We start from the raw sequence: 25,548 nt of genomic DNA on the forward strand, positions 1-25,548 counted from the left end.
TAATCTGTTCTCATTCTCCTTGGGAAGGATTGAGGTCTCTGGAAAACAGCCAAATAACTGTTATGGGAACAGCAAGCCCAAATAAAGCTCAAGCATCAGGAGGATCTGAGAGCTGAAAGCAACTTCTGTTCCCCCTCCCTCAGCTGAAGGGGTGGGAAAGGGCTCCCAAAGCCATAGCTCCTTTTAGGGGATTTAGAAGGCATAAAAAGGCCCCTGGCTGGGAACTTGCTTCTTCACTCTGCAGTTGGTGCCAGAACTCTGGATCCTGAACTGGAAGAAAATGTCTATCCAGTAAGTATTTCTGGGAGACTTTTTAAAAACACCTTAGTGGATTCATGATAAATGTGCTATTTCAAGAGCTCCTGAAGAGAAGGCATTGATTAACGACCTGTTTAGGAAAGACCCTTAAAGTTTGGTGGGGACACTTTTTCCTGCTTATGTATTAAAGCAACTCTCTAGAATTCAGGTTCAAATTATGGGGGATTTGTGTGACTTAGCCCAGGGTTGGAAGCAGTCTTGAGTATGGGGATTTCAGACAGACTCGGGCTCCACTTCTTGCCCAGTCATTTCCTAGCATGTGACTTTGGACAAATTACTTAACTTTTTAAGTCTAGCTTTTCCCGTATATAGAAAGATGTCGCAATAGCTTTTACTCCATTATGTTACTGTGAGATTTAAAAGAGCTAATACCATGCAAAGTTCTTTCTGTGGTAGGTAGGACATAGTAATTGTTGAGTAAAAGGTAATTATTATAATTGAGTCTGGTCAGAGATTCCACTCTGTTAAGTTATAAAATGAAACTGAACAGAGGAGGTAGAAAACAAACAAAAATAAAGAACCTGAATCTCCTGGTTTGACTATGATGAAAAAAGTACTGTAGGTCTTGGGGATTGGTAGAGAAATGAGATGACGGGGGAAAAATTATGGTATAATGTGAGTGAATAATGAAGGATGAGGTACCTGGCCCGAAAAGCTGTCATCTCCCAACCCTTAGGAAGGAGATAAATGAGTCTCTCCTTGAGGCTAGAAAATCAATGATGCAGTGAGCTGAGCATGTTGATAGGGTGGGAGAATACTGTGGGAAGGACCCTGTTTAGTAACAAATCTTAGGAAGTGAAGTGATGGCGGTAGGATTGATTGATTTGTCTTCCGAAGTAAGGAAAAACTGCAGAGGACAGGATTAAGTTCACTGTGACCATTGACATTAAAAGAGAGGTCATTTCTCTTGACATCAGAGCAGTGATCTGGGACCCCCTTCCATACCTGAATAGTCTTCCCCACCCCCAGCCTCATGTGCTCCTCCCTCCACCGTCCGCCCTTCCCCGGCTCCCGCCCCTCCGTCCCCTCAACAGACCGGCTGAAACTAGACTGGCAGGAGAGAACAGGCTTTGAGCCAGTCCTAGAGTGCCTTGTCTCCTGCAGCTCTGCCTCTATCTCTGCAGACTTTGAGCGTCAACATGGGCTTCTTCCTTATTCTTCCACTATTTCAGGGTCGAGCATCCTGCTGGTGGTTACAAGAAACTGTTTGAAACTGTGGAGGAACTGTCCTCGCCGCTCACAGCTCATGTAACAGGTTGGTCTCGCCAGTCTTGAAACCATCCTCTTTTTTTTTTTTTTTTTTTTTTATTATACTTTAAGTTCTAGGGTACATATGCATAATGTGCAGGTTTGTTACATATGTATACTTGTGCCATGTTCCTCTTTTATGTTAAAGTCTCTCTTCTCTGGCTTCCTATTCCTTGGCATGTCTCAATGCAGACTCCCCCTGTGGGTCACAGGGAGAGAGATCAGGTGGTTTGGACTTTTTATAGCAAGAACCCATTTTCTTTCATTTGCCTTTACTTTATTTCTCTAATGTAGAAAAACGCTATCTAATTGGAATTCCGTAAGGATCAGGATTACACCTCTGTCATCTTCAAACTGTCAGTGCCTAGTTCAGTGCCTGGCACATAGTAAATGTCCTATAAATGTCTGTTCCATAGGTGTCTGAATAAATGAAGGTCCAGTGACAAGCACCTGGGAATGTGAAAGGGTGATGGGTTTCATGCCCATTTTACTAGAGGAATGTTGGTTCTGCTGGGAGGCAGATGTAGATGCTAACCTAGCTCTATCATTTCACTGTCTGTGAATCCTCTAAGTTACTTCAACATTCTGAGCCTCAATTCCCTTATCTACAAAAGCCCAAAATTTACCTCATGAGGATTTTGTGAAAATTAAGTAGAGTGATATAAATAGAATGATTCACGCAATATCCAACACAAAGTGATCAATAGACAGTAATTATTACTATCAGTACCATTATTAGCTATAGGAAATAATCCAGTTGCTTGAAAAAATTCACTGGCAAGAATCAAGGAAACACTGTCAAGCACTGCCCTTCTCAAAGGATAAGTCTAGCTGAGTTTTTAGGGACAAACCTAACTGTGAAAGCTGAGAGGCCTTAAGGACTCTCTTGGGTACCCCACATTTTGCAGATGAGGACACTGAGGTCCAGAGATGACATGTGAGCTGATCCTAAACCAGAAGTCAGGTCCCTGACATCCAACCCTGTGGACTTCCTGCTACAGCAGATTGACTTTCATCCAGGCAGTAGCTCACATTCACAGAGGGATATAGCTCTAGATTTTAAAGAGCCAGGATTTCTGTTTATTCATTTTTAAAGTTTTTTTCTATAGACACATCTTTTAAAAATATATTTATTCCCGTTCTTAATCCATCCTTCTACTCCTCACTCTACTAAAATATATCAAGAAACTTGAAAATCTTCTTAAAAATGAGATGGCAAAAGGCAAATGGATTGGTATTTGGGGAAATCTAGGTGGAGAGTCCCTGTCCTCTCAAGATGCTTCTCCCTCACTCCTTCCAACCCTTTATCCACACTCTGGGGCGTCGCCACATTTCCCACGGTGTGGTCTCCTAGTGAAGGAGAGTCAAGTCAGCAGACATTTTCTAGTGAAGGAGAGTCAAGTCAGCAGACATTTTCTCAGTGCTGTCCAGCGCGAGGGCTGGGAATGAAAATCACTGCCAGCTCTACGAGGAAGAAGCTGCCCAATCAGGCTGCTGATATACTCTGCCTTACCAAGGACAAGCCCAGCCCAAGGCAGGGATAAGAAACAACGTTCTGTCTCCCCTCATCACAGGCAGGATCCCCCTGTGGCTCACCGGCAGTCTCCTTCGATGTGGGCCAGGACTCTTTGAAGTTGGATCTGAGCCATTTTACCACCTGTTTGATGGACAAGCCCTCCTGCACAAGTTTGACTTTAAAGAAGGACACGTCACATACCACAGAAGGTAAAGCAGCACTCCGTGCCCCTCCTCCTCCCCTAAGTAGGGCCTAGTTCAGCTCCTCCTCCCATGTGAGTTTTAACCTCTGGACCCAGGAGGCAACCTATATACACACTTTCTTCTCAGAATGTACCTGGGCCAGTGTGTCTGCATGGACACGAGGGAACACTATCATGGAATAAAGGAGAAGCTAAAGCATAGGGCTTTGGGGTCCAACATGCGTGGCTTTAAACCCTGTATTCAACAGACATGACTTGCCTGGGGTAACCTTTGGCAAGATGTTGACCTACAATTCTTGGTTTTATAATTAGTAAAATGGGAGAAATAATAGAATCTACCTCATACGTTCATTACAAGCATTAAATGAGAGCACAGTGTCTAGCACACACAAAGCACTTCATAATAATAGCTATTGTGATGCTTGTTATTATTATTAAACCGCTGGCCATCTTGATTCCTTTCTCTTTTTATAAAATTGGAAAGGCCACTGGTAAGGGGGTGGGAGGCTGCCACGAAGTAGTGAAGGACAAAGCATGTCACAATGATACCAGAAAGAGAAGTTTTCTGAAAACAAGAGATTATTGAAGCCCTAAATCGTCATTCCAGGAAACCCCTGTTAACGAAGTATTAACAAATACTTTGTCTTCTGCTTTCATGTTCAAGCCTATTAGTGGCTTTGTTGATCACAGATTTCAGGCATTTTGACAAGACCTGTAAAGAAACAGTGAAAGGGGACTTGAAGCAGGACAAGTTGCGTGATAATAGAAGAGAAACAGATGATGCCAAGCAGAAATGTAGCCAGGAGAGCTTAGTGTGGAGTTCAGATAAAGCTTCACATACCTTCGACAGACCAGGGCACTCTTTCTTCTTCATAAAAGTGTGACTGGGTGTGTTGGCTCACATCTGTAATCCCAGCACTTTGGAAGGCCGAGGCAGCTGGATCACCTGAGGTCAGGAGTTCAAGACCAGCCTGGTTAGTATGGTGAAACCCTGTCTCTACTACAAATACATAAAAATTAGCCAGGCGTGATGATGCATGCCTGTAGTCCCAGTTACCTGGGAGGCTGAGGCAAGAGAATAGCTTGAACCCAGGAGGCAGAGGTTGCAGTGAGCAGAGATTGCACCACAGCACTCCAGCCTGGGTGACAGAGTAAGATTCTGTCTCAAATAAATAAAAGTACAAAATCAGATTTTAACTGGCTGTCCACATGAGAAATACTGGACAAGGTATGCTATCTACTCTAAGACCTGTCTGGGCAAGAGATAGAATTCAAGAACACTTAATTTTTAAAACAAAATAAATGTTAAAATTGAAGAAAAACATAAAAGAGACAGAGAGAGATTGAGAAGAATATAATTCAGCACACCATGTCTGGAATTTCCCCAGTAAGTTTAGGTTGACAGGTTGTAGGTGACGGGGGTGGGGGTCCTATGTGAACTTCCCCCAGGGCTGCATTGGTGTGATACAGAAAGTTCATGCTGTCCAGCACTGACCCACTAGGATTCTAAACCAGCTTGGCTACATATGCCAACCACTTAACTGCTCTGAACCTCAATTTCCTCATATGTGAGGTTTAGAAGACAGAAATGTAAACTCGTGGGACATTGTGTCTGCCCTGCTTGGTCACCCCAAGAAAGTGAGCTAATAAAACCCTTTATTCTTCATGTTGTGCATTTATGATTGTGACTTGATGAGGACACATAGAATGGCCATTCTAAGCTCCACATGGGCTGTACGGATTGCTCGTGTCTATACCCTTCCTTATGTTTCAATGTCCTTCAGGTTCATCCGCACCGATGCTTACGTACGGGCAATGACCGAGAAAAGGATCGTCATAACAGAATTTGGCACCTGTGCTTTCCCAGATCCCTGCAAGAATATATTTTCCAGGTTACTGAACCCAAACTGAATGTTACTCAAGACATTTTACATTAGCCCTTTTTCTCTCATGGCTTGAAAATTACTGGACTGAAAAATTCATTTGCTTCTACAGGTTTTTTTCTTACTTTCGAGGAGTGGAGGTTACCGACAATGCCCTTGTTAATGTCTACCCAGTGGGGGAAGATTACTATGCTTGCACAGAGACCAACTTTATTACAAAGATTAATCCAGAGACCTTGGAGACAATTAAGCAGGTAGGACACAGTGCTAGGTGATGTTCGGGAATTTAGAATTTGGAACTTAAAATTAAATCAACATAAATTATTCATGCTGTGAATGTTTGATTCTGATTTGATGAGGACACACAGAATGACCATTCTAAGCTCCAAATGGACTGCACTGATTGCCTCTGTCTATGATGCTTTCCTGCAATTGGTGCAATTTGGTGAAAAGAACATGAGAGCCAGATTCAGTTTCAAATCCTAGCGTTGTCAACAATGACTAGCTATTTGACATAGGACAAACATCGTTTCTTCATCTATAAATTTTTAAACACTTACATGGATTGGAGAAAACCCACATAAAATGCCTAATATATTCATTCATTCATTCATGACATAAATATTTATTGAGTGCTTTCCATATTCAGAATTTATGCTAGATGCAAGGGATAGATCAATGAGTAGGATAACATGGTCTCTGTCTTTCATAGCTTTTATAAGCTAGCATGAACCTGGTAAATACCGGGTGCTCAAGAAATTATAGGTAGTGATACTGAAAATCATGCTATTTATGGTTCTAGGCAAGTATGTTGCACTAATTTGCCCCTTCTTATAGATACTTCTTATGAGAAATAAAGCTATATCTTGAATGAAATAGCATAGAACAAAATTTCAGCAATATTAGGAAGTGACAAATTTTACCGAGAACTCAGGGAATCTCAATGCAGCAGTCCTTAGATACACATTTTGAACCAATATTTATTAAGATACACCTATTTACAAGGCATTGTTCTTGTCATCAGGTGACTTAATGTCTAGGTGGAGAAATCAAATATATAACTGTAATAGGACAAAGAATACGATGAGTCTTTTAAGAAGGAAAATCTTTTAAGAAAGCACAAATACTAAAGGAATAACTTCTGGAAATAGTTGGCAATGCAAGGTGGGACAGGTGAAAGAAGGTTTAAAGGGAAAGGTTTTGGGCTGGAAGTTGAACGAGAGGTATGACTTCAGGGAATTTAGAGGAAGGATATGCTAGATGGAGGGGGTAAGGCCATCAAAGGCATAGAGGTAGAAGGTGTTCATGAAAACTGGAGAACAATCTCCTTTGACTAGACTTGCAGCATTTCTCAGTGGAGGTACTAGTAACATTAGGCAGGGGGTGACTCATCATTATGGGGGCGTCCCCACACATGGGAGAGGTTTGACATCCCTGGCCTCATCCACTAAATACCAGTCATGTTTTCAATCATTGTACTAACCCAAAATGCTCCTGACATTTCCATATCTTCCCCTAGCGGGCAATAACACTCCCAGTTGAGAACTGGTTGCCTAGAGTAGTTAATGTCAAGGGGAATAGTGAGACACAGGGTAGGATGAAACTAAAAGCTTGAATAATTGGCTAAATATTTGGAATATGTTGTTTAGCTAATGGGAAGCTACTGAAAGTTTTTGCTCAAAGAAGTATTATGAGTAGGGCCATACTTTAAGATGTTTATTTGGGGAGCCATGTGTGAGCTATATGGGAAGGTAAAAGAGATACAGTATAGCTGGGAGACCAAGAGGTGAAATTGAAGGCCAGAACCACAAACGCAGTACTGGTAAAAATAAGAAGAAAAAAAATAGTCTCAGCATTGAGTCTCAATAGCACAAGTTGATCTATAATTCTCAACAGACTATTTACTGCGTCTGAACATGTACTCCCCACAGCCCTTTCTTGTTTATACTGTGTGTGTAACCATGCACAAATGTGAGTGTAGCTCTTTTAGAGAAGAACAAAAGCTGAGTTTCTAAGTCATTCCTTTGAGTTTAATAGGGAATCTGTATTACAATTACATGGTATTTTAATTAGAAATATAGAAGCTATGGTATGGCTCCAGAATAGACTTTATTAGGAAGGGGTCAGGTTCCATTGTTACTAGCACTGTAAAATGTAATTTTAAAAATGTGAAATTTTTTATTGTTTACTGTTATTAACCAGTGCCTTTGCCTCCAGACTGATTCCCTTAAATACAATTTATTTAAGGCAGCAGTAGGAAATTTTAAAATATAAATATGAAATTCATACTCCACCTAGGGAATCCATAACTTCCCAAATAAAGTCCAAGTGAAGGTCTTTGTGGCTGTCCCACTCTTATTCGCCCTCCTCTATGTGTGCTCTTCATGGTAGCCAGGTTAAATGACTAGTAATTGCCAAACAGCACACATTATTTCACAAGTCTATGCATTTACAGTAGGCATTTACATTAGGATTCCCGCTCCCTGGAACACACTGTCATCCTGCTCCACTTGGCTAACTCTACTCACCTTTTAAACATTAGTTGGAGTCATGTTTCTCAGGAAAACTGCCTAATCCCTCAGTCTGGACTAGATGGCGCTTCTCTATGATGCCATTGCACACTTGCAGTGCTTTATGCCAGCTTGTTGGTCTAATGCAGTGCTGCCAATAGAACTTTCTGCAATAATGGAAATGCTCTATAACTGTGCTATCCTGGTGTTATTAAGCACTTGAAATGTAGCTAATGTGACTGAGGAGCTGAATTTGAAGTTCTATCTAAAAATTAGTGGTCACTATATTAATAGAACAGCACGGGTCTAGAATGAAGTTCTTGAAAGCAAAGATCTTCTCTTTCCCGGGCCCTGGTACAGTACAGTACCTGGCACATAGTGAAAGCCCAGAGCATATGATAAATAATTGATTGAATAAATGAGTATCTTGCTTATTATTTAAATAAGTGTGCTAAAATGTTCTATGCTTTAAAAAAAAAATCCCCTAATTAATTGGAAAGAATTTATAAATATATATTCCATTAATTATTCATTCAATAAATCTTTACCAAGTAGGTCCCAGGTAGAAATCTAGTGCTGATTTATCTAGCTCTTTATCCTTAAACAAGACACTTGATCTCTCTGGGACCTCAATTTATCCTTCTTCAAACAGAGATTTGTGTTACATTCGCAGTTCTAAACTTCTTATGAGACATAAAATTGAATTAAATGCTGAATGTTTTTGCCTGAAATGTTTATATTTAATTAAAAGAGATCCATGGTTCTCCTAAAGTCTATTTAAATTAAGACTTTCTATACTAGATGAAGCTTGAAGTCCCTTTCAGTTCCAAACTCATATAGTACCACGTGCAAGACACATCATTGATATTTACACAGTATCATACAAAATTGCCATTTTTTGAAATCAACAATTTTTGGATATTAGCAATTTTATACAATTAAATCTAATACAATAATAAGAGTATAAAAAAGTCTGAGGACTCAAACTTATGGCTTGAGGTCAATCTGCATATACTAAAAGTAACTAACCAGAGCCTTGTATAGTATACATCAGATAAAGAGATGTCACAGGTAACTCCAGATTCAGACACATGAGGGGGCAGTGTGTTCTCATGAAGGTGGGAACTCAAGGTGAAAGAGGGTAGAATCCAGAGAGATGAGAATAAAGAGAAAGTGCACTTAGGGTGAGAGTTCAAGGGGCAGTGGTGACCTCAGACCTAGGGACAAAGGTATAATGTATCTTCCTTCTCTCAATGGGAGGACATTCACTTTACTTCCGTAGGTTGATCTTTGCAACTATGTCTCCGTCAATGGAGCCACTGCTCACCCCCACATTGAAAATGATGGAACCGTTTACAATATTGGTAACTGCTTTGGAAAAAATTTTTCAATTGCCTACAACATTGTAAAGATCCCACCACTGCAAGCAGGTGAGTTTACCAATCTGTCCTCTTCTGAAAACAAGTATCTGTATTGTGAGAAACTTACTGTATTGTGAGAAAGATCAGAATATCAGAATAGCATTTTGTGCATATTTAAATTACTCTCAGATTTCAGAAGTGTTGCCTTCACCCCTACCCTATAACGGTCCTAATGCCCAAGGGCATCATATCAAAAGGATGACAACTTAAAAATATAGAAAGTAAGTGTCCAAGTTCTCTTCTAGAATTTAAAAATGTAGTGTGCATATATATACACACACACACACAATATATATATATGGATTTGATCATATACAATTTGGATTCAAACTTAGCAAACATTTATTGAGCACTTATCCATGTGCTAGGCAAAACTAAATTAAATAAGCATGTATGTGTGCATAATAGCATACATACACGTATGACAGTGTACTAAGTATGTTGTGCTTACTTCCTAAAACTACAAACAAATCTGTTAACTCATATAAATACTATAGAAAAAAAACTATAGCAAAAAGGAGTGTACTCTAGAATTCTCCATTCATTTTCCATTTATTGCCAGGTTCATTGTTCACCACCTTGATGATGGAATTATTTGAATGTATACAGATTTTTGTTTAGTATTATTTAGTACAGTTCTCAAAGTGTAGTTCTTGGACCAAGACCATCACCTAGAAAACCATTAGAAATACAAATCTTGAGCCCTGTCCAGGGCAGACTGAATGAGAAATTTGGGGAGTGGAGCCTGCAATCAGTATTTTAAGAAGCTCTTTATGTGATTCGAAAGCACACTAAAGTTTGAGGACATTCACTTACTAGTGAGTAAATTTTAATGTGTGTTAAGAATTACCGCATAGGGCTATTGACACAAACCCATCTAAACTATATCCTCTGGGCATCTTAAGATGTTGCAAAAGACATTTTGCCCATTCTGAGGTTTTTTCCCTACTCCCCGACTTAAAACCCACCTCCAGCTATTGCAAGATGTGACACCACTATACTCCGCTTGACACACCCTATTTGAACGCACGTTTCCAAATCTGCTGCTATTTGGATTTTCCTAGGTGATTTTGCAGCTTCACATGAAATTTCACTAAGAAGTGCAAATGATGGAGAAAATGAAAATAACCTCTCTAAAACAATCAAAATGTGTTTCTTTGCCTGTATAAGCTGTTCTAAATGCTTTGTATTAAAAAAAAATAAGAGGCTGTTCCAAAGCCTTTTAAAACCACTTTATTTCAGACAAGGAAGATCCAATAAGCAAGTCAGAGATCGTTGTACAATTCCCCTGCAGTGACCGATTCAAGCCATCTTACGTTCATAGGTAACTTGAAGGCCTGCTATGAATCTTCAGGAAAACTCAAGTTTAAAGATGTGCTTTGCCTACCTTTGATATCAATCCTGATCACAATTTTTTTTTCAGAAAACTAAATTTAAACATAATTAATTTCATGTAGGCACTGTTGATTCTTGTAACTGAGCATACCGCATGTATACAAATTTGTTTGTGACTTGAGAATCAGCCCTTTCATTCACAAGCCCGTTTGTGTTTCTGAACAGTTTTGGTCTGACTCCCAACTATATCGTTTTTGTGGAGACACCAGTCAAAATTAACCTGTTCAAGTTCCTTTCTTCGTGGAGTCTTTGGGGAGCCAACTACATGGATTGTTTTGAGTCCAATGAAACCATGGGGGTAAGTCTTAGATATATTTGTTGAGTTCGTGATTCTGAAGAAGGTGTGTTTAATAATGTACACTTTTTTCCTTTTTAAATGCATCAAAATTTTCCTCATTTTTCAAGGTTTGGCTTCATATTGCTGACAAAAAAAGGAAAAAGTACCTCAATAATAAATACAGGACTTCTCCTTTCAACCTCTTCCATCACATCAACACCTATGAAGACAATGGGTTTCTGATTGTGGATCTCTGCTGCTGGAAAGGGTAAGAAAGGACACTGGATAAATGTGACATCTCCCATTGTTCCTGGAAATTAGGGGCTTTTACAGAGACACTGCTCTCAATCTGAATCACATCTAAAATAGCAAGAGGTATGCAAGAGTCAAAAATGTAATTGAGAAAGTAGCAGGGAATTTAGGTAATCTGAACATCAAAACTATGGTTAATGATTGAAAACTAATTGGGTCCACGAACCCCACCTGAAAACAAAAGATTCTGTGACCAGAGAGGTGAACTTAAATTTGACAAAATCACTGGGGAAACTTGAGCCCCATCCTCCCTGAGAAGGGAGAAAAAGGCTTGCGTTTTTCAGACTAGCCAAGTCACTAAAAAGACAACAGCCCCTAAAGACACAAACAGAATGGTGACAGGAAAGCAGAACAGAAAGTATCTCAAAGCTGCTGTTACTTAAACAAATCCATTAAGCCGGTTTCTTTATTTTCATCCAGTGTGGGCAGGAGGAAATGATCTAATACACCTGGCTCAATAGCAGTTTCTGGGTTGTAGAATAAAGAACAGGCAGGCACTTGTGCTTAAAAAGGCATGAATCATCTCTCTAAAATTATTTGTAATTGTCTGTGCTCATGTTTGACTTTTTATTTTTGCAGATTTGAGTTTGTTTATAATTACTTATATTTAGCCAATTTACGTGAGAACTGGGAAGAGGTGAAAAAAAATGCCAGAAAGGCTCCCCAACCTGAAGTTAGGAGATACGTACTTCCTTTGAATATTGACAAGGTAACCTGCTTCTCCACAGATTTCAGATTTAACCAGAATGTTTCATCTCTCTCAGGAATTGTCCTCCTGCCTCATGTTTATACATAAAGTCTTGAAATTTGAGAGCTAGAAGGAGCTTTAAAAATAAACTAATTAAACTTCCTTCATTTTACAAATGAAACTAAAGCTCCGAAGAGTAACGTGACTTAGCAAAAGCAACTACAGCAGAGCCAAGATAAGAACCAGGTTTTTTGATTCTAAATCTGCTGTTCTTGTATCTACAAAATTGTCTTTAAAATATACTTCCAAGGCCGGGCGCGGTGGCTCAAGCCTGTAATCCCAGCACTTTGGGAGGCCGAGACGGGCGGATCACGAGGTCAGGAGATCGAGACCATCCTGGCTAACACGGTGAAACCCGGTCTCTACTAAAAAATACAAAAAACTAGCCGGGCGAGGTGGCGGGCGCCTGTAGTCCCAGCTACACGGGAGGCTGAGGCAGGAAAATGGCGTAAACCCGGGAGGCGGAGCTTGCCGTGAGCTGAGATCCGGCCACTGCACACTCCAGCCCCGGCGACAGAGCAAGACTCCCTCTCGAAAAAATAAAATAAAATAAAATATACTTCCTCGGTGAATAGTGCAGATCCACTGATTCCTATGATACTTTATCAATAATATAAATACTTGAAATAATTTTGAGATGAAGCATAAAAAAGTACTCTTGTAGGGAAATCAGTTCATTATTTTGGTTTTCTATAAATCTTCTGAAAAATAATGCTAGAGGTTAAAAATCATTACTAACAATAGACAGTCATCTCTTTATTTCTACTTTTTTCTTCCCTGTATTTAGAGACTATCTTTTTAGAATAACCAGAGTAACATCTAGAATTTGTAGTGTGATGGAAATACCAGTCAAAATCAATAAAATATAATTCTAACATATAGATATGTGAATATATGCTTTCTTTTATATCTGTTTGCTCCCTGGTTGCACAAAAGGGGTTATTGAAACAGCTACATGGAATGTAAAACTTTGTACCAAAGGCTTAGGTATGGTGTAGTAGAAAATAAACTCAATTTAGAACCAAACACCACTGCTCTTAAGCAAGTTTGTAAGCTCTGTGAAGAATGAGAAAGAGGGAGGATGAGGTTGAGTGTTACAGACAGGCAAAAGGGCTTCTATAAAGGCAAGAAGGAGTTAAAAATGCAAGATTTCATCTATAAATATAAAGTAGTTGCTGAGGTTGGTTTTTTTAGGGGTATAGGGGAGATGGGTATCGGGCAGAGAGACTGGAAAGATAGGTTGGAGCAATATTCCAATGGGCTACATAAGCCTTTGAGTGTTGTATAAATAAAGGGAGCCATTTAAATATTTTAAGTGTATATTTTAAGTGTATTTTAGGACATGATTAGATCTGTGATTCAGAAACTTTACTCTGGCAGCATCGTGGATGACAGACTGGAAAGTGAGGAGTCTACAGTAGAGGCTAGAAGCCCTATTACAGGATTAATACAACGAGGCAAATAAAAGGGAATAAGTATCTGAGTTAAGAAAATGGTGACTGAGAGATGAAGATGCAAAGCTGAGAAATATTTAGGCAGCAAAATCAACAACTCCCTAATTAGTTGGTGTCTAATTACATGTGAGGGGTAAGAGAGAGGAAGGAGTTCGGGATGCCTTCAAGATTTCCACCCTGAGCAGTTGAGTGAATGATGATATAATTCACTGAACTGAAAACACAGAAGTAAGAGGAGCTGGGCCAGGCGCGGTGGCTCACACCTGTAATCCCAGCACTTCGGGAGGCTGAGGCGGGTGGATCACCTGAGGTTGGGAGTACAAGACCAGTCTTATCAACATGGAGAAACCTCGTCTTTTCTAAAAGTACAAAATTAGCTGGTCATGATGGCGCATGCCTGTAATCCCAGCTACTCAGGGGGCTGAAGCAAGAGAATCACTTGAACCCAGGAGGCAGAGGTTGCGGTGAGCTGATATCATGCCATTGCTCTCCAGCCTGGGCAACAAAAGCGAAACTCCATCTCAAATAAATAAATAGAAGTAAGAGGAGCTAGCTTGTAGAAAAAAGAGTACATTTTACTTTACAGATGTTAATTAGAAGGTACCCACTAGCCATCTTAGCAAAGCATTCCATAGGCAGCTGCTATACATGGATCTGGAGCTCCAAAGAAAGATCATGGAGAGAGATCAGTCTGGGTACCTTAAGGATTTTTGCTTTCCCCTTAGGAAGCATATCACTGACATGTAGTTGAGTGTCCCCAAAATATTCGCCAAATGGATGAGTCAGTTTTTCAGTAAACTCTTATTTTGTTAGTAATGGTAAAAATCACAATCATCTTTAAATTAAGGAAATGAAAGAGGACCACTTAACTTAAATATTCACATTTCAAAATAAAGAAAAAGGAAGGATTTTTCTAACTGTATGGTTATCATTGCCTGAAGAAATACTACCCAATTACAAAATAGGGAACTGCAATAATGATAACAAATGTCTAACATCATTTAATCTGTCTCCTCTTTCTTCTAATAGTTATTGAGTAGCCACTATAACAGGCATCACACTCTTTTTTCAGTGGATACATAAAAGAATACACTTCTGGTTCTCATGGAGCCCATTACCTAGTGTATCAGAGAGAAAGAAGGCAAATCGGGAATAGCCATGCATGTCAGCACAAGAGTAGTACTCTCAGGAGGGATAAATTGATGTCTTAATAGCTAGTCATATGATAGTGCAGGGGAGATTCATGGAACATAGTTATTTGCAATGGGCAGTAATATGGCAGATGGGATTGAGGCAAAACAACTGAAGACAGAAAGAACGGTTTGAGGACAGACAGAGAAGTGGAGAGGGAGACACGCAGAGAGAATTGGCTATTATAATTGGTTGGAACATAGGCAAAAGCAGTAGACTAAATGGGATAACAAGTTATAAAAGTACCTTGTAATCTTAGAAGGCTTTAAGGCCAGGCTAAGAAATTTGCACTTTATTGAACTGGTAATGGAGAGACAGTGAAGGTTTTTAAACAAAAGAAAAGCCTATAATTATTGGTATTGAAATGATAATAAAATATATAAGAATAGAGAGATGAGACTGCTAGCAGGGGGGAAATCATACTTTAGAATAGGTTTTTGAAAAGAAACATTTAAAATTTGCTTATTTAAAAAATAAGGAATTTGAAAGCCAGAGAATACTGAGAGAGAAGATAGCCAAGCACCGTAGCTCCAGAAAATACCCACGTGTAGAAAATGGTAGAAATAAGAGAAGCCAGGAAAAGAAACAAGAGCCACCAGAAAGCCCTAGTTCCCACTAAGAGAGAGTAATGTCACAAAGATGAGGGCAGGTGAGGGTTATACGGTGCTCACTGCTACAGACAAGTTGAAAAGGCTGAAGACTAAGAATGAAGCGTTAGGTTTGGTGATCTCTAAGGGAATGGAGTGAGAGAGACAGAAGTCAGGTTTCAGGGCTCTTAAGGTAAGCAGTTGAGTATCTGGAAGCAGTTACTGAATGTACACTTTTAAAAGTTTGGCAATGAAGAGAAAAATAGAAAGGTCTTATGTCCCAGCTACTTGGAAGGCTGAGGCAGGAGGATTGCTTGAGTCCAGGAGTTCAAAGTTACAGTGAGCTGCATGCCATTGCAGTCCAGCCTGGGGAACAGAACAAGACCCTGTCTCAACAAACAAACAAATAAAACAGAACAAGACCCTATCTCAAGAAACAAACAAACAAACAGGAAATCTAATTTAACAAGAAAAATAAGCAAACTAGAACAAAGTAAAAAAATTCAACTTGAAACCAATAAATAATATATTAAACGGAGACATAGACATTTGTACTTATTGTATGCATGGACATAAATATGCATACATGTGCACACCCCTCGCTTCTTCCCAGCATCATCACTAAGTACCTCGAGTCCCTTATTTCACAAAATCTTGCAGAATCTTCTCCTCTGTTGGCTCCCACCTCCTATCCTTTCCCTATTCTGAAAATCTTCCACTACTTACTTTTAATTCTTAGTCCACCACCAGAAAAATCTCCTGTCTTCTCTTCTTAGAATGTTCCCTTCACCTTCTTTTTTTAACCAAAATTTGGCTCTCTCCCCTAAAGACACCAGTCTCCCCAACAGTAATTTCCAGGAGAAGCAGTTTCTTCTCTGCACAGGGTACAGCCCTTTTACCACTTAGCCTGGAGTTGGGGTAGGTGTCCTTCCTCTTTGCTGCTTTCAGATCATTGTTCCCTCTATTCACCCTTAAAATTTCCCAAGTTTTCATCTCATTTTATCTAATCATATAGCCAAGTGATGTATGTGTGTGTGTGTGTGTGTGTGTGTGTATCCCTCATACCCTCGACTTTGCCAGTACTTAAGACTATACTCCTTCCATAATCTCAGTTTCAAGCATGACACACTCTGACCTTTTATCTTTCAACATCACTTGCCCTACTGCAATTTCCACCAGGAACTTCCAATCCATTGAACACAGTACTTTCTCACTCTCTCACTCCATTGAGGATTTACCTTCTCTCCTCACTCAATTTAAGCTTTACAGTCAACAATTACAATCACTTTCTCATGTAGACCTCCGTTTCCCTTGCCTCTTTCTTACTTTATCAAAGTCACTTGTCAAAACCACAAGTCTAGTTAAATTCAGCTCTCCACCCCCTCCATACTTATACCTCTGAGGCTGAACTAAGTGCAGACAAGGCACAATCATGTTAATTGGTCCAATTTTAGATGCATGACCACAAATCTTTCTGCTACATTTCCCTGCTTCACTTACTCTCTCACTTTGCTAGTTAAATATTCCACACCCTTCTCTCTTTAAACTTTTATCATCTCCCACTTCCCGCCTCCACACTCAGATGCAGCTGATGACTATGTTTCCTTTTTGTCTGAAACAAATGAAAGAAGTCAGAAAGGAACCGTAGACTTGCTACCACGTCTACCCACCCACCAGCAGCTGTACTCATACACTGAGTTATCCATCTTCCTATCCAGAGTTGATCTCTTTCATCCTCCTTCACCCTCTCAGGGAAATCACTCTCCCAGTTCTCCCCGTCTTTCCTAGATCACCACTCTCCTAACCTTTTCAATGGATCAGTTTTATCAGGCTCTTACAAAATCCTTCTCTTGACATTTTTGCCCCAACCAGCTACCTTCTCATTCCACATCTTGTCGGAAGGCCTTGGTTCTCCTATCTTCCATTTCTACACTCACTCGTTGTTAAATATTCATGCCTTATGCATTTACATTTTTAGCTTTTTCTTAAACTCAAGGTTCGTACCTGCTAGTGCCAGCTCCACATCTGCATTTGGATGTCGAATAGACATCTCAAGTCTAATAAGACAAGACCTGAACTTCTCATCTTCCCCTATGAAAAGTTTACTCTACCTGTAGTTCCTATCTTTGTTGTGACATCAATCTTGCTTTGTTCAGGTCAAACACCTTGGTGTCATGCTTGATGCCTCTCTTACTTTCATGCCTCTTCCTCGTCCCATATCTTATTTAATAGGAAATCTTCTTGACTCTGTCCTCCCCTTCTTCCACTCCTCACTAACTGCAATGCTACTGGCCTAGTGTGAACCATTGTTTTCTTTCAACTAGATTACTACAAGACAAACTGGTTTCCCTGATTCCACTCTTGGATCCTCCCTACTAATAAGTCTACCCTAAAAATAAATCATAGCATCTCACTCCTGTGCTGGAAACCCTCCAGTGGCTTCCCATCACTCACTCACAGAGAAAGATCAAATCCTCATAATGACCTACAAGGCTTTGTATAGCCTGGCTCATGACCTCTACACCTTCCTTTTTTATTCTCTCCCCTTGCCCAGTCGATAGGATCCACACTGGACTCTCTGATGCTCCTCAGACAAACTCAGCATCCTCCTCCCTCAGGCTTTCGCACAATTTGTTCTCTCAGCTTGAATGTTCTTCCGCAGATAGTGCATTGCTAATTTTCTCATCTTCTAAGAGTCTTGTCTCCACTGCCACCTGTTCAGAGACCTACCCTAACCATCTATTCAAATTTTAACCCACTTACCCTTCACATTTCTGATCTTCTTTCTTCTACTCTATTTTTTCTCCCCACATTTGTGGTATGTTATAAAATTTATTAATTACATTTATTGTATATCTCCTTGAACTAGAATGTAGGCTTCAAGAGGACAGGGACTTCACTCTCCAAAATATCCTGAATGCCAAGAATAGAGTCTAGAACAAAATATCTAGTCAAGTATTTGATGAGATTATTAATAAGTAGATATGTGCTTAGAAAAATCTCATAGTGTCCATTGTTTTTATAAAACAATCAGAAAAATCATGTGTGTGTGACAAGAGATCCTAGTAAACATATGGTCTAGTGGGTTTTTTTTTCTTTTTGTCAACATAACTGTAAGGATTTTTTTTTTCAAGCAAAATCAAAACATATTCTAAGCGTGAAAGAGATATACATTCTTTCATCCCTCAGGCAGTTGAAGTCTTTGTTGTTCTGCAGATAAACATTAACTATTATTATTATTGGTTTTGAGATTTTTGTTCGGTTTTTGTTTTTTTGTTTTGCAGAGGCCTTTCTTTGGAGCCCTAAATTTTCTTCAAGGATGGTCTCATTTTACAAAAGAGAAATTGATGGCCTAAGAGGTTATGTGACTTTCCCAGTGATACATAGCCAGTGACTGACACAGGCACAGATAGCTTTCCCAGTCACATCCCAGGGTCCCTCATCTATAGCTTCCTGCAGTTCCTCCCTACACGTTGACCTAAAAAAGAACTCAGGAGCCAAGACTTAGGAAGTCTGCATTTCTGGCTATTTGAATTCTTTCCTGCTCACTGAGGTTTCTGTTATCTTCTCTCCTAGGCTGACACAGGCAAGAATTTAATCACGCTCCCCAATACAACTGCCACTGCAATTCTGTGCAGTGACGAGACGATCTGGCTGGAGCCTGAGGTTCTCTTTTCAGGGCCTCGCCAAGGTGAGATGATCCAGAGAAAACCTCACACGGGAGTGAACAAATGTTTCCTTCAAAGAGATTAAGAGTTTTCCTATGCATGTGCTCTATTTCGTAGCGTTTGAGTTTCCTCAAATCAATTACCAGAAGTATTGTGGGAAACCTTACACATACGCGTATGGACTTGGCTTGAATCACTTTGTTCCAGATAGGGTAATTAATCCTTCTTACTAATATTTGAAAAGTGCTTTGAATATATGCTAGTCAAGTAGAGCATATTGACTGATTGCTTGATTGATTTTTTCTTTCTCACAAACAGCTCTGTAAGCTGAATGTCAAAACTAAAGAAACTTGGGTTTGGCAAGAGCCTGATTCATACCCATCAGAACCCATCTTTGTTTCTCACCCAGATGCCTTGGAAGAAGATGATGGTAATGAAAGCAATTGTTGTGTCTGAATATTCTTCTTACTGCAGTTCTGTTATGTTAGTTCATTAGGAAAGGAGTAAGGTTGATTACTCCGTAATACTAAAAAACGATCCTTAATACTATAAATAGAACAGTACCGAATAATTAAACTTATTTGAAAAGAATTTTCATCTTTTGATCAGGTCTTGTTGATTACCAGTAGAAAAAAAATGTCAAAGCACCATTTGGTATCAGGATGGAGCATCATTGTCTGCTCTAGATGAGGGAGAGAAGGAAGAAAAAATGGCAACATGAATTCTAGCTTTTTGCCTTTCCTGATGAAGACATATTTCTAAAAAATAGTAATTCTAAGAAGAGAAGCTAAGTATTATAGCAGATACAAGAGAATGAGAAAGAAGCTCTGTGAATCATTTTCATCCGTTCTTTCAGTAAGCTAGGGCTTGAAAAAGACCCAGAACCACACCAGCAACTCAAATACAGTAACTCAAACTACAAATCATCAGTGTTAGTTAACTACTTCTCAGCTGGGACAGGGAGATAGATTACAGTCTGTGGGATTAAAATATGGAAAACTACAGAGAAATGAGATAAAGGATTGTAGAGCCATTTCACACTAAATGATTTTATATATCCAGTCAAAACTGTAAAAGATTTGTTCTCATTTTGTTTGAAGGAAGTCAGCTTCCAGATCAATCTTAGAAACCATACATATGATATATCTTACTACTTTCAAAGTCTTTTAATACACACTTTTCATTTGATCATCACAGTTTTTACAGTATATACAGCAGGTGCTATATTTTTATGTTACAGATAAGAACAGATCCATTTATTCAGTAAGTATTTAATGAGTACCTACTATGCTGTAGGCATTGTCATAGAATATTGAGATATAGCAGTGAGCAAGACAGACATGACACTCCCTTCTTAGAGCTTACAGTGTAGGTAGGGTACATAAAGAGTTTAAAAGACCTCTTTAAAGGTGGTCTCATGCCAGGTGGTACAAGAGTCAGAAAAAGAACTCAGGTCATATGGCTTTCTGTATTTGTCAATGTAATACCTCCTATATTATTTCAATGACATTTAATCTATAGCTTGGGCTTTTAAAAACTCAATATTGCCTTATTTACTTCTGATAAACAGGTGTAGTTCTGAGTGTGGTGGTGAGCCCAGGAGCAGGACAAAAGCCTGCTTATCTCCTGATTCTGAATGCCAAGGACTTAAGTGAAGTTGCCCGGGCTGAAGTGGAGATTAACATCCCTGTCACCTTTCATGGACTGTTCAAAAAATCTTGAACATACTCCAGCAAGATATGGTTTTGGTAGCAAAACCAAGAAAATCAGCTTCAGGTCTGCAATCAAATTCTGTTCCATTTTAGCCTGCTATATGTCATGGTTTTAACTAGCAGATGCACACAATTTTGCAATGTTTTACAGAAAGCACTGAGTTGAGCAAGCAATTCCTTTATCAAAAAAAAAAGCACATATTTAGATAATCATACTTCCTCTGTGAGACAGGCCATAACTGAAAAACTCTTAAATATTTAGTAACCAAATAGGAAATGAACGTGGACTTACTAAATGGCCTTTAATTCCTATTATAAGAGCATATTTTAGGTACCTATCTGTTCCAATTATATTTTTAACATTTAAAAACCAAAGTCCTCTACACTTAATTTATATTGTATGTGGCTTTGCTGAGTCAAGGAAGTATCATGCAATAAGGCTTAATTACTAAATGTCAAACTAAACTTTTTTTCAAACCAAGGACTATCATCTAACAGTAATTGCAGTAATTATTTTGCATATATGTAACTGCTCAAAGATTATGAAGCTTAGGAATGTTAACCTTTCCACTTATTACAAGCAAGTACTATTATTTCTGATTTTATAATAAGAAAATCTATGTTTAATCAACTGAGACCTCTCAACTAAATAATATCTCAGAGATTAAGTTACATATTAAAAGCTATGTAACATAAAAGCAAGTACATATAGTAGTGACTATATTAAACAAAGAGCATAAAATACTTACAAGTGTAATATTTACTTAAAATCAGATTATGGGATAATGTTGGGGGATTACACTTTATTGCATCTTTTTTGTTTAATTATATTTAAGCATTGTGCAATCACTCAGGAAAAGTTAAATTATTAACATGCAGGTATTAATACATTTTAAGCCTTTTGTTTTAAAATTTCTTTTGTTCTAGAGATTATTTAAAAATAAATATTGACAAAAATAATTAACTATATCTGAATTCTAGTATCTGTTTTATGCTCGAAAGCATTACATACCATGATGCCTAAGATGATCGGCATGGTGTTTGACCAGGTAAAAACAGGTTGAAGGTACAAGCTAACCAGGGTACCTGATATATCCATTTGGTCTTTATTTAGATAAGATGCAAACTCATTTTTTAAATTACAAATACTCAGTAAAGCATACTTTTCAAAGAATACCTAAAAATACAAAAAAGTAGAAACTGTAAAGTAAAATCATCCAGAGCTCATCTAAGTTCAACTGCTCTTAAGATTTGGGTACTGGTCTTTTTCTTCTTTTCTATTCCTGTAGATTTTTTATGTAATCATTATTTTTCCATCAGTAATTACTAGATAGAACTAAAAATCTCAAAAAGAAAGAAAATGCCAGGGAACTGCATGGAATATGTCACTGTAGATAAATATCAATCCATTGGTATCTGTCTTTAGACATGATATATGAACAGAATTCCACAAAGAAAACTATTTTTCTATTTTTTAAAAAATGTAGAAAACTACTGAAAAATTACTAAGTTTTAGACTTCAAGTCTTCAAATTAAAAAAAAAAAAAAAATCCTACAATTCCACTTCCTACCCTTGCCAATCAGTGATTCCCTGGCTTCTTCCCATTCATTTTTCATGAAGCAAGTCTCACAATTCAAGGTGACCATATCTCCTCCTGCTGTACAATCCCCTTTAGAGGTAACCAATGTGTGAAGAAAGGAAAGAGGCAAATCTACGATAACATTCTGCTAATACCATTTCACCATCGTTGGCATTCTCAATTACAATTATCAGTAAGATTAGAGCAAGGAGACGTAGGAGCTACTTTTCAAGTGCAAGATAGACTATAAGCTTTAAAAACTTAAATTAGAATAAGAGATATTTAAGTCATGCAGGAGAGATTAACTTGTAAATTCGGACTTTCTAGGAAACACCTACTCCTCTGAGGGATCTAGAGAATCATGTCCCATCTATAAAAAATAAATCCTGTTTTAAGAAAAATAACTCAATTGAATTAATATAAATTAACCTGTTAATAAGCAGTTATTTTAAAATAACAAGCTGTTTGAAGTTTATTTTTTCTTCCATTTTTGGTGCCTTATATTTGCCACAGCCAAGGCAAAAAGATAATAAAATCTTTGACATAATATCATCAAGGGGTAATCAGTAACTGATAACTGCCTCATGGCAGATAACCTAGACAATCCCTGTCCTATATTCTAAAGCAGAAAAGACCAACAGACATCAAAGGGAGTCTGTCTTCCAAGGATTCTATGGCAGTGTTACTCCACTATCCCACAGTCTGGCTGAGGAGCTAAATGCAGTATTTCTTCTGTTCAACCTAATAGGAAGAGTATCAATGATTAAAGATTGTAAACACATCTCCTAAGGAATACCAAATCTGGTACAATGCAATCTCAATGGGAAAACAATCTCTGAAAGACAAGAGAAAAAAAAAAAAAAACTCATTTATCGAGTTTTTTAAGATAAAAAACTTAAATTACTAAGCATTTTTATTCCTCATATTATACCCATCATGGTACTATTTTCACCATTTTAAAGATGAGAAAAGGGAGGCCAAGTTACTTTCCTAACGAGCAATAAAACCTACAGTTTTGTAGAATTCTGTGAATTTCATATTAGGAACAGATAATAAGTGTTAACATGTATTCACCTAATAGATCCCTAAAATACATGAAGCAAAAACTGAGAGAATGCAAGGGAGAAAGAGATAATTCAACAATCATAGTTGGAGCCTACTTAATGCCTCATTTTTAATATTGGACAGAGGAACTACGCTGAATATCAAAAAGGAAACAGAACTTTAACAACACTATGAACCAAACAGGTCTAACAGACATCTATAGAGGAATCCACCTAACAATAGCAGAATAGTCGTTTTTCTCAAGCACACATGGAAACATTCTCCAGGCTAGACCATATGTTAGACCATAAAACAAGTCTAAATAAATTTAAAATTATTTAGATCATGCTTAAAATGTTATCTGTCCACAACTGGGATAAATTAGAAGTCAGCAATGCAAGAAATTTTGGCAAATTCACAAATATGTGGAAATTAAACTGCACATTCTTGAATATCCAAGGGGTCAAAGAAGAAATCATAAGAGAAATTACAAAATCCTTTATATAAATGAAAACAAACACAACGTAACAAAACTTATGGAATGCAGCTAATGCAGGGCTTACAGTAAAAGTTATAGCTGCAAGAGACATATATTAAAAATATATACCTTTATTAAATACAATAAGCACCTCAAATCAATAATTTAAACATCCACCTTAAGAACTAAAAAAGAACAAACTACAAATAAGCAAAAAGAAATAATAAAGATTAGAGTGCAAACAAATGAAACAGAAAACAGAAAATATGAGAGAAGATTAATAAACCCAAAAATTGGTTTTCTTTTTTTTTCTTTTTAATATCAGCATGGGCGCAGTGGCTCATACCTATAATCCCAGCACTTTGGGAGGCCAAGGCAGGTGGATCAGTTGAGGTCAGGAGTTCGAGACCAACCTGGCCAACATGGTGAAACCCTGTCTCTACTAAAAATACAAAAATTAGCTGGGCATGGTGGTGGGTGCCTGTAATAATCCCAGCTACTCGGGAGACTGAGGCAGAAGAATCACTTGAACCCGGGAGGCGGAGGTTGCAGTGATCCGAGATCGTGCCACTGCACTACAGCCTGGGCAACAGACTGAGACTCCATCTTAAAAATAAAAAAGAAAAGAAAATATCAACAAAATTAATGAAAGTTTTAGCTAGAGTGACCAAGGAAAAACATAAAAAATTTAAATTACTAAAATCAGAAATAAAAGAAGGGATATCACTAATAACCTTAAAGATAGAGATATGTATGGGAATACTATGAACAACAGTGTGCCAATAAATTAGATGATTGACATGCAATAGACAAATTCCTAGGAAGACATGACCAGCAAAAATTGACTCAAAAATAAATAGAAAATCTGAATAGACCAATTAAAGAGATTGAATTAGTCATGTTAAAACTTCTCAAAATAAAAGCTTACCAGTGGCTTCACTGGTAAATGGTACCAAACATTTAAAGAGTTAATACCAATCCTTCACAAACTTCTCCAAGAAGTAGACATGAATAAAATACTTTCCAACTGATTCTATGAGGCATTTTACCCTGATAACAAAAACAGACAATGACATAATAAGAAAAGAAAAGAAAGAAAACTACAGAAAAACATCACTTATGAGGTCATAAACGAAAGAAAAGGATTCTCAAATTCAAAAATATATAAATATATAAAAAGGCTTCTACACCATGACAAAATGGGATTTCTCCTAGGAATTTAAGGTTGGTCTAACATCCAAAAATCAATATTAATAGAAAAATATAATATAATAATCAACATTAATAGAATAAAGGACAAAGTTCATACAATCATCTCAGTAGGTGAAAATATAACATTTGAAAAACATTCAATAATCATTCATGATAAAAGATAAACATTAGAAATAAAAGGGAATTTCCTAATTCTGATAAAGAGTATCTATTTAAAAATCCACAGTTAACATTATGCTTTACAATGAAAGGCTGAAGTTGTCACCCAAATCAAGAATAATACAAGGATGTCTGCTCTCATCACAACTCTTTAGCATCATACAAGAGGTTCTAGTCACAACTATTAAGCCAAAAAGAAAAGATATAATATGTACACGATTGGGAAGAAAGAGTAAGACTATATCTATTCACAGGTTATATAATTTGTATTTAGAAGCTTCTAAGGAATTCACTTTTAAATGTGTGTGTAGATAGATAGATAGATAGATAGACTAATAAACAACTTCAGCCAAGTTGCTGATACAAGATCAGTATACAAAAATCAATTATATTTATCTGCACCACAAATGAACAACCTAAAAATAAAATTGAGAAAGCAATTGTTTATAATTCAATTTGAAAGGATGAAACAAGTAGAAATAACCTTAAAAGAAGTTCAAGACCTGCATACAAAAACTACAAAACACAGTTGGAAAAAAATAAAGAATTCCTAAATAAAGGAAAAAGCATTCCACGCTCATGAATTGGAAGATTTAAAATTATTAAGATGCCAATACAACTCGAATTTACCTA

At 37.8% G+C, this 25,548-nt stretch overlaps 1 protein-coding gene across 1 annotated transcript; it reads left to right on the forward strand.

Annotated features, from left to right (window-relative positions):
- Positions 1 to 234: 234 nt before the first annotated feature.
- On the forward strand, positions 235 to 21,460 carry RPE65 (retinoid isomerohydrolase RPE65). The gene is made up of 14 exons (XM_023207670.2): positions 235 to 291; positions 1,491 to 1,573; positions 3,141 to 3,291; positions 5,069 to 5,176; positions 5,280 to 5,421; positions 8,960 to 9,107; positions 10,341 to 10,422; positions 10,659 to 10,791; positions 10,899 to 11,038; positions 11,662 to 11,791; positions 18,639 to 18,753; positions 18,848 to 18,942; positions 19,049 to 19,160; positions 20,301 to 21,460. The coding sequence occupies exons 1-14, from the start codon at positions 281 to 283 to the stop codon at positions 20,450 to 20,452; spliced, it is 1,602 nt and encodes a 533-aa protein (XP_023063438.1). The 5' UTR covers positions 235 to 280; the 3' UTR covers positions 20,453 to 21,460.
- The last annotated feature ends 4,088 nt before the right edge of the window (positions 21,461 to 25,548 follow it).

Source organism: Piliocolobus tephrosceles, chromosome 1 (genome assembly GCF_002776525.5).
Source record: "Piliocolobus tephrosceles isolate RC106 chromosome 1, ASM277652v3, whole genome shotgun sequence".
In the NCBI taxonomy this organism is placed as follows: domain Eukaryota; kingdom Metazoa; phylum Chordata; class Mammalia; order Primates; family Cercopithecidae; genus Piliocolobus; species Piliocolobus tephrosceles.